At 49.2% G+C, this 9,357-nt stretch overlaps 1 protein-coding gene across 1 annotated transcript; it reads right to left on the bottom strand.

Annotated features, from left to right (window-relative positions):
- Positions 1-3,697: 3,697 nt before the first annotated feature.
- Gp5 (glycoprotein V (platelet)) lies at positions 3,698-7,901 on the bottom strand. The gene is made up of 2 exons (XM_005383194.2): positions 7,461-7,901; positions 3,698-6,974 (listed from the first exon to the last, which is right to left on the bottom strand). The coding sequence occupies exons 1-2, from the start codon at positions 7,550-7,552 to the stop codon at positions 5,369-5,371; spliced, it is 1,698 nt and encodes a 565-aa protein (XP_005383251.1). The 5' UTR covers positions 7,553-7,901; the 3' UTR covers positions 3,698-5,368.
- Positions 7,902-9,357: the final 1,456 nt, after the last annotated feature.

The raw sequence follows: 9,357 nt of genomic DNA, 5'->3' as shown, positions 1-9,357 counted from the left end.
AAAAAAAAAAAAAAAAAAGCACAATCAGTGCATTTGTTGTCATTGCTGTTTGTCTAGTTTTAAGGTGCCCTGAAAGTAGAAGTGTGTTCTGGTGGGGAGAGGGGAGGACAGTGACAGAGTGGTCGGGCCAGACCAGGGCTCACCGTAGGCAGGAATGGGAGTAGCACGCTGAATCAATTAAGACAGAAACTAATGTCACTAAAAAAATAAGAACAAAAACAATGAATACCTTTCCCGTGGCGTGTGTTGTTGCTCCATGACACCCAGCGGTGGTACACGAGGCCACCTCACAGGCCAGGTCCCTTCTGCAGGCACCGTTTCCGGTCCCCAGGGGCCTGCACCAGGACACCAACCACAGGCTGCTTGCACCTCCAGAGCTGCGAGTGAAACTTCCTTCCTTCCTAAAGTCCCCAGGGCCAGGCGTTCAGTTACAATAATGCACAGCAGGTTAGAGGACACAGCACGCCTGCAGGTGGGAGGTTTTGGAGGCAGATCCTCCAGGCCAGTGAAGATGACAGTGACCATCACCGCAGCTGGCGTTCGATGACACCCTAGAGGGAGACCTGAGCCGGAACCACCCAAAGTGCCGACTGTCAGAAACTGCAGGATGACAGGTTCCATTCTTTTAGGGCACCAAGATTTGGGCAAGATTATGCAGCAAGAGGTAACTGATACACAAGGCATGGTCAAAATATGTAGTGAATGTTTTACAGTTTTAAAACTTTTATTACAGTAAAAGACACATGGCCATGAACCCCCTTCAAAATTCTCCACCTTGCTTTGAACGCACTCATCCCATTGTCCTTGCACTTTCTGAAGCAGTTCTGGAAGTCCTCTTTCCTGAGTGTCTTTACAAAGTGTGATAAAAAATACAGCGACTGCTGCTGCTGAGCACCATCCAACAGAAAGCCAGGCTCGTGAAAACAGCACCATGTGTGCTCAGCCACCTGCACCAGATCTGGCACTGTATGACTTCCCCAAAGTCAAAGTGACCCTGGAAGGTCAGTGTTTCGAATCAATTCAGGACATTGAGGCAGCCAGGACAGCACAAGCAACAAAACAGGCCAAGGAGGTTTTCAGAGGCATTCGAGACAAAGATGATCCCACTTTTTATAAACTGTTCCAGGCCAGGCGTGGTGGAGCATGCCTGTAATCTCAGCACTTGGGAGGCTGAGGCAGGAGGATCATTGGTGAGTTTGAGACCAGCCTGGGCTACAAAGTGAGCTCAAGGCCAGCCTGAACTACATAGTGAGACCCTGTTTCCAAAAAAAGACAAAAAAAAAAAAAACACAAAAAAACAAAAACTGTTCCAGAAAGAATACCTCCACTCAGTTCATGAAGTTATATAACTTAATACCAAACCAAAGATACTATTTAAAAAAAAAAAAACTTACAAGTAAATTTCATTAACAAACAGGTCTTTAAAATTTTAAACAAAACATTTGCAAACTGAATTCAGCAGTATATTTTAAAGAGCTTTAGTTTACTTCAGGAACACAATGATCAGTTTACTTTTCCAAAATCCGAAATTTTTTTTTAACCTTTTTTTTTTTTTTTTTTGTACTGGGAGTCAAACTCACAACCTCATGCTTGCTGGGCAGGCACTGTGCCGCTGAGCTACATCCCCGGCCCCCCTTTTTTTTTTTTACCTTTTTAACATATTGAAGGTGGGGCTAAGGATGTAGCTCCGAAGCACAGCGCCTGCCTGGCAAGCACAAGGTTGTGAGTTTGATTCCCGGTACCAGAAAAAAAAACAAAAAACAAACAAAAAAACACACTGAAGGAGAAAAAAAGAGAAGTATCTTATAGGACAAAAATCAATACAATTTAACCTTTTTTTCATGACTGTAACAAACATTTATCAAACTAGGGCTGAAAATGCCACACTTATTGATGAAATATTTGATTTACAGTCAGGATTTTAAGGATGATCTTCACTACCATTTCTCATCAAAATGAGAATAAAGGATATAGTCAACGCTGATAAAAATTTTTAAAATAGAAAAATAAATAAGACATAGATGTGAGGTTTTCATAAGCAGCAGCCAGTTGTTAAAATTACTGCCAGGTATAAGTATGTAAGAATAAATTTCATTCCCATATACTGGCAAAAACATTACAAAATGCTGTTTTTAAAAACTATTTCAGGGCTGGGGATTTAGCTCAGCAGCACAGTGCCTGCCTGGCAAACGTGACGTCGTGAGTTCGATTCCTGGTACTGGGGGGAAAAAAAAACTATATCATCTGTACTAGCAACACGAAGTCAAAAAGAGAGGAAATAGGTAGGAATAAACCCAACAAAAATCTGTAGATTTTTATGAAAAAATTCTGAAATATTAGAAAAGACAAACCATGTTTACTGGCAAGAACACTAAGTATTGTAAAAAGAAAAAAATGCAAATTCTTCCACAAATGAGTTCACAAACTCAGTGCAATTCCTAGCAAAATCCCAGTAGGGTTTTTCCGTGGAGCAGGACTTGCTGATCCTAAAATGTGCGTAAAGGACCAAGGTGGAAGAATCGGTGGGAAGGGAACTCCGTAGCAAAATTATTAAAGCTCCATAATGAAGCTGAGTGTGACATAGGGCTGAATAAACAGACCGTGTTCCGGCTGCAGAATCTAGAAACCAACACAGGCTTTCGGGGAAACTTGATAAATTCTCCCGGTGGCATTAAGAGACCAGCGGGGGAAACGAACTGACCAGTGGTCGGGGTGACAGGATGTTACACTCAGGAAGATTCCAGTCGGTTCTCTACACCGCACCCTATATGACAACAAATCTCGTGTGGAGTAAGGATCAAAACAGCTAAAACAAAACTGTTAGAAGAAAACATAGAAGAGTGCCTTGTGATCTGAAAGGAGGAAGAAATTTTTTTTCTTGATAGGAGGAAATTTCTTAAACAAGATTTTTTAAGACATGAACTATAGTAGTATATTGCTTAATATGACTAAATTAAAAGGGGAACTTTTTTAGTTGTAGCAGTTGCCTACCATGTTCAAGGTCCTGAGTCTGACATGCAGACCAGAAGAAAAAGAAACAAAAGAGAAGTGCTATTCAACAAAAGATGATAATAGAGAGACAAGGAGCCATAACTAGGATAACCCCAAAGTATACAAATTATAGGAAGTGTGTAAATTATACAAGTGTCTGCATATGTGAGAAAAATCCTATAATCCAATACAATGGTGTCATTGTAAATTGGTCAGCGTATATGAATAGGCAATACTCAAAGAAACCTGAATGGTCAATAAACATTTAAAAACAATCTCAACTTTACTACTTGTCAGGGAAATACATAAATGAGATACCATTTCATAGTGCTCAGACTGACCAAAACTAAAAAATCAGACATTAACAAGAGTGGAGGAAGAGAATAAAAAGGAAAGAGAAACCACAGAAATCAATGTTCATCAATAAAGGAACAGGTAAACTGTAATGTACTCACACAGCTATTAAAATAAACTAGGCCGGGGATATAGCTCAGTGGCACAGCGCCTGCCTAGCAAGCATGAGGTCATGAGTTCTATCCCCGGCACCACAAAAAAAATAAATAAATAAAAAATAAAATACGTAAACTAGAGCCTAATACATCACAGAGTTAAATCTGAGAAGTACTTTAGCTCAGAAAAAAAGTCAATGTTGTAGCCATAGTAGCATCATTTATGCAACATTTGGAAATGTGCAGCGCGTAGCCTCGGTGTGTTCAGGGCTGTGGACACACATAGAAAGAGCATAAACACACGCATCGGGACATAAAACACCACATTTATGAAGCAGGTTATTTCCAAGGAGAGAAGAAAAGTGTGGAATTCGGGAAGAGATATATACAGGAGCCGTCCACTTCATCTGTTGTGTTTTATTCTGTTTAAAAAAAAAAAAAAAAAGCAAACACAGCGAAGTGTATTTTCTACACAAAGCACAGTCGAGCAGTCCCCGCCCCCCCCCAATGCGGTCCTGAATGTCTGAGGGTGACGGGGGTGAGGTCATACTGGAGGGTTCACAGCATACAACCTGGCACTGTGCACCCTGCTTTATCCACGGCTCTGACCCTCCCCTTAGAAATGTGCTCGGCACAGAGTGAGACACGCATTTGCGAGGCTCTGAGAACTGTCAGAGCGCCGTGTGTTCTGAAGGAGCTGATCAGCACGGGCGATTTCTGTCACAGCCGTAGACTTCCTCTGACGGGCATTACCTCATTGCTTTCATTTCATCCTTGCCACAAGGGAGGGACCACTATTATCCTCACTGGGCAGGCTTAGAGAGCCGGGAAGCTCGACTGAGTGTGCCAGCAGTTAGAACCGAGTCTGTATTCCATCAGAAACATCTGGCTTTTCACTTTGAAGATATCAATATGTAATACAACAAGCATTGTTAATTTCCTACCACTCTGTTGGTGACTCTGTATTGTCCGTACTGTTCTTTTGCTATTTTGTAAAAGGTTGTTCGTCTGTTAATGTTTTCCTCCTTTTATTTTTAAAATTAAAAAAAAAAAGAAGAAACATCTAGGTTTTAAGCTGCAGGCAGTTTCAAAATTTGGAAACAAACAAGGCAAGGTGAGTCTACTGGGCCTGTGAAGTCTCTAGCAAGAGGAGGTTTTAGCCAGGACCCAGCTCTTCCTGTCCCCTGCCAATGGATGTTGTCGGAGGATCCATTGCTCTGGCCTGTGACCGTGGCCACACTGGGCTGACACCAACCACAGGGGGACACTAGGCTGATCTGAATGGAACCTCCAGTTTGAGAAAGTTTGCTCTTACTTTCATACACAGAAGGAAACACCAACTCAAAGCTCGTCTTCAGGAATCCTGATACTAATAATAATCGCTTTAGTAATCACAGCTGTCACCCACCGGGCATTTATTGAATGCAGGGCACTGCGTTAAGCTTTACAGGCTTGGTGGCCAGGGATGCGCACAGCGACTCATGGGGTTGGGACATTTTGTCTCGTCGGGGTGAGAGAAGCCAGGCACGGAGAAGGCATGTGGGCGTCCTGCCTAGGGCCAGTGCAGTTAGTAAGTGGTGGCGCCGGGAGGGAACAAACCCATAGCCGTCATCTCCCCAGCCTGTGACATCCAATTAAAGCAACAAGGGTTTAACTGCTTTCAATTGGAAGAACAGATGAGGACATGATACAAGCACAATAAACCAGACACCAAGCTTACCATTACTCTCATATACCTGTCACACGTTCGCTGCTCCAAAAATGCTTGTAAACTGGCTCTGGCCCTCAGTTCCAGGAAATGAAAACCAAAGGATCTATTTGGCTGCTGTAAATAAATGGAACTCCCAGGGGGCCGCCGGGACAGGCCGGGCAGTTTCCGAGCCACACCTGACAGTACTGTGCTCACGATTCCCTTGATGACAAGGGACTCAGACAAGCGCCCTCTCCCTGATTAATTTCCGAAAGAGCCCGCCGATCTTGATCATAACAAACACAATGACCCCGGTTACGATGGCCTGGACAGCTAGAAGCCGGACGTACGGAGCCCAGAAGAGGCTGTGAGCTTCACCCTCCCCGCCCGCGGCCACTGGCCGGACGCGCGCCCAGGGATCCGAGCTGCTGGGCACCGCGGTAGTGCCCGGGGATCCTCCGTGGGCGCTCGGGGCCGGGGCACGGGCAGGCGCGCCCCGCGGGCTCGGGCACCAGGGGTCGCCCTCCAGCAGAGCCCAGAGCTCCAGGCCGGCGCGCGGCTCTGGGCCGGAGCACCGCGGGGGCTCGGCCCGGCCCACCACGCCCGGGTGCTGCCGCAGCCACTCGAGGAACGGCCACAGGCCGCAGTCGCACCGCCAGGGGTTGTGGCCCAGCAGGACCTCGGCGAGCCGGGGCAGGGCCGCGAACGCGTCGCCCGGCAGCGCCTCCAGCCGGTTGTGATCGAGCCGCAGGCGCTCCAGGGAGCTGAGGTTGCGCAGCAGCGCGCGGGGCAGGGCGCGCAGCCGGGTGCCGTTGAGGCTTAGCTCGCGCAGGCCCGGCATGGGCCCGAAGAGCACCCCAGGCAGCTGGGCCAGGGGGTTCTCGAAGAGCGTGAGCAGCGTCAGCCGGGGCTCGTGCAGGAAGAGGCCGGGCGGCAGCAGCTCCAGGCGGTTTCTCGCCAGCGTCAGCGAGCTCAGGTTTCCCAGGCGGTCGAAGGCGCCGGGGGCGATGGAGCGGATGCGGTTCCGATCGAGCTCCAGCCGCTCCAGGGCGCTCAGGCTGTCCAGCAGCCCTGAGTCCAGCGACACGAGCTGGTTCGAGCGCAGCAGGAGCTCCTGGAGTTTGGCCTGGGCACCGAGCAGTCCCTCGGGCAGGTGCGTCAGGTTGTTCCCGGATAGATCCAGCACTTTCAGCCTCCCCAGTCTCTCGAAGAGGTTTGCAGGGAGCGAGGCGAGTTGGTTGTGGCTCAGAGAGAGCTCCTGCAGGTTGGCCAGGTTCCGGAACAGGTCAGGGTCAATGGTTCGCAGGGCGTTGCGGTCCAGGAACAGCTGCTCCAGGAGCAGCGTCCTGTCCAGGAGAGCGCGGGGAAGGTGCGGGATGTTGTTGCGGGACAGTCTCAGGGTTTTCAGCTTGATCAGGTCGTCGAAGGTGCCCGGGGCGACGGCGGAGATGGGGCTATCGGAGAGGATCAGGCGCTGCAGGACGGTCATGCCGCGGAAGCTGTCGTTGTGCAGGGCGCCAGGGCCCATATGGAAGAGCAGCAGGTGCGTGAGGTTGGCGGGCAGGCCGAGCGCGGGGACGCGCGCCACTGGGCTGCGCGAGCACTGCGCGGAGTCGCGGAACCAGCACGAGCAGGCCTGCGGGCAGGGCCAGGGCTGCACGCGCGGTAGCCCCAGTAACGCACACAGTAGCGCGGCCAGCAGCAGAGCCGCAGCGCTGCGCGCAGATCCCGGGACCGTGGGCATGCTGCTGGGTGGAAGCCCTTTTCCCCGAAGGCTCGCTGCCCGCCTGCGCTCTGTCCACATACAGCAGAGACGCCCTCGTTCCTCAGGAGGGCAGATCTTCCTGAGGGGGCAAAGGCATCGTTCTGCACTGCCATGTCTCACTGTGGATTGATTTTTACTCCCAATTTAAAGCATTGAGACGAAAGCATTTTCAAACTAAGAAAGATGCCAATCAGTTACCCACCGCTTAATGCCAGGCGTGACTCTCGGCATTGTACAGTAGGTTCACCTAATCTTTTCAGTAACTATGATGTGGGTACGATTATTATCCTGAACTCAAGGACGATGGCATGGAGGCGCAGGAAAGTTAAGTAACTGGGATCACAGAATTTGAGGGCTGTACTGAGAGTCATAAATAAGGACCTACCAAGATGCTTAACCAAAGTAATACTTGGGGCATACAATTATCTGCAAAAACACACAGTAATACTAACCTTCAACAACCTTCACCACCAAATTAAATTTTAGTGTTCATTGTTCCAAATTTTACATCCTAAGCGCACACACAGCCTTTTTTAAATTTAAATTTTAAAAATGTTTGCCTTACCTGAAATGACTGTCCACCCCAAAGGGACTGAAAGGCTTAGGGCTATGCGTGTGATCCTGCACTTGCCTGAGGAAGAGGCCATGTCCCTGCATCCTGAGGATAAGGACTTCACCGGAACACAGCCAGGGCCGGTCCCTATCTCAGAGGGCCGCGTGCAGTGTGTGGTGGCAATTATCTGCAAACCCGCAGAGACCACACGCAACTTGGGTCTCACTGTGGAAGCTCAGTGGCAGCAGAAGAGCTTTTCCATAAACGGCCTCGTCTGGCTTCTGTCATGCTGGGAAGACATCATCACAGCAGCTACCCCCCAGAAGGGCCACACTGCCTTTTCAAGCCACACTGTGCCAGTTCTTCACCCTGTCTTTTGAGGGAAGTCTAACAACTGCTTCACATCTCTGCCCAATGCTCTTTGAAAAAAAAAAAAAAGGTTGACCCAAGTGTGGTGGCACACACCTGTAATCCCAGTACTCAGAAGGCTGTGGCAGGGGGATCTCAAGTTCAAGGCCAGTAGGCTACAGAGCAAGACCCTGTGTTAACAACTGTTATTGTACCTAAGTACTTAGGCACTTATTCACCTAAGTACCACAAGAAGTTGTCACAGCTTTCTATCACAACAGAATACTGAGATAGTCAGTTTAAAAAAAGATTTAGCCAGGCGTGGTGCTGCAGGGCCTGTAATCTCAGCTCTCAGGGAGGCTGAGGCAGGAGGATCACTGTTGAGTTTGAATCCAGCCTAGGCTACATAGTGAGCTCAAGGACAACCTGAACTGCACTTTGAGACCGTCTCAAAAAAAAAAAAAAAAAAAAAAAAAAAATTAAATTAAAAATGAAAGATTTCTTCCAGCTGCAGTCTATTTGCCACTGTGTGGTTTGCTTCTCCTCCCGGCCTGGTGGTGGGGAGATTGTCGCAGGACCCACTTTCTCCAGCTGGACTCCGCCTCCCAGTCTCCGGCATGCAGTGCCACCAGCTGGCAACAAGCCTTCTACACACTGGCCCTAGGGACAGGACCACCACGGAGTAGCTACACCTCGGCAGCAGGGCTTTACCGTGGTGTTTCAAGGACGACTTGAACCTTTTCATAGAATTAAGGACCACTTGTGCTTCGCCCGCTTCTGGCCCACAGCTGCGCGGTAGGTACTGTGCTGGCTATTAACCCTTCTGGACGTCGGGGTCACGCCCGTCCCCAGCTAGTTTGGGGCTTGTCTGACCTTCTCTACAGTGTCTTTCTCTGGACCTAGGTCCTAAGAAATAATGTTACTCTTTTCCTTCACAATTTGTGCCTTTTATGTCTACTCAGCCCACCTCCCCAGTCAGAAGACTATTCTCCCATATTCCCTCAACTTTTGGTTTTGTCACTAGCATTTGGGACTCAGATCCTCCAAGGTCTGATGTGTGTGTCGTATGTTAGACGTCAATGTCTGGCCCTCCGTCAGGGTAAGCAGCTGTCCTTTCTGTCCCTCTGCATCCTGGCTCCGGTGAGGCCTTCGCCCAGCCCATCAAGCTTTCCAGTCTCTCTCCTGGAGAAGCGGGGACACCGGAAACACCTGCCGCCTGACCACGAAAGCTGGACACAAACTTGGCTTCTCTGTGACTCCTACCGCCATTACTTAGCCCCAGCGTCCCTCTGTCCTTCCTCATACTCTTTCTGCATCTGGGGTGCCACAGGACGGCCAGATCTCACAGCTCTGGGCAGACAGTAAGCCCTGCCTCTCCCCACCACCCGCCCCGGCCCTCCTGACACGGACAGCAGCTCTGCAATGCGTCCCCAGGATGGGTGCAGACCCATAGCACTCTTCTTCTGTCTTCACAACTCCGAAGTTAAAAAAGAAATGATGGGCGCCCTCTTCCTCGGCCACTGCTGCTGCCTTCTTCTGCCGCTCCTGGTGCTGCTTGGGT

This window comes from Chinchilla lanigera, unplaced genomic scaffold (genome assembly GCF_000276665.1).
Source record: "Chinchilla lanigera isolate Chin_1 unplaced genomic scaffold, ChiLan1.0 scaffold00019, whole genome shotgun sequence".
In the NCBI taxonomy this organism is placed as follows: domain Eukaryota; kingdom Metazoa; phylum Chordata; class Mammalia; order Rodentia; family Chinchillidae; genus Chinchilla; species Chinchilla lanigera.
This window is presented reverse-complemented; position numbering and strand designations above follow the sequence as displayed.

Coding starts and splice junctions, on each gene's coding strand:
- Gp5 (XM_005383194.2), bottom strand. CDS start 7,552: ATGCAGGGACATGGCCTCTTCCTCAGGCAAGTGCAGGATCACACGCAT. Junction 6,975..7,460: donor GGGGTGGACAGTCATTTCAG/GTAAGGCAAACA, acceptor TTGCCCCCTCAG/GAAGATCTGCCCTCCTGAGG.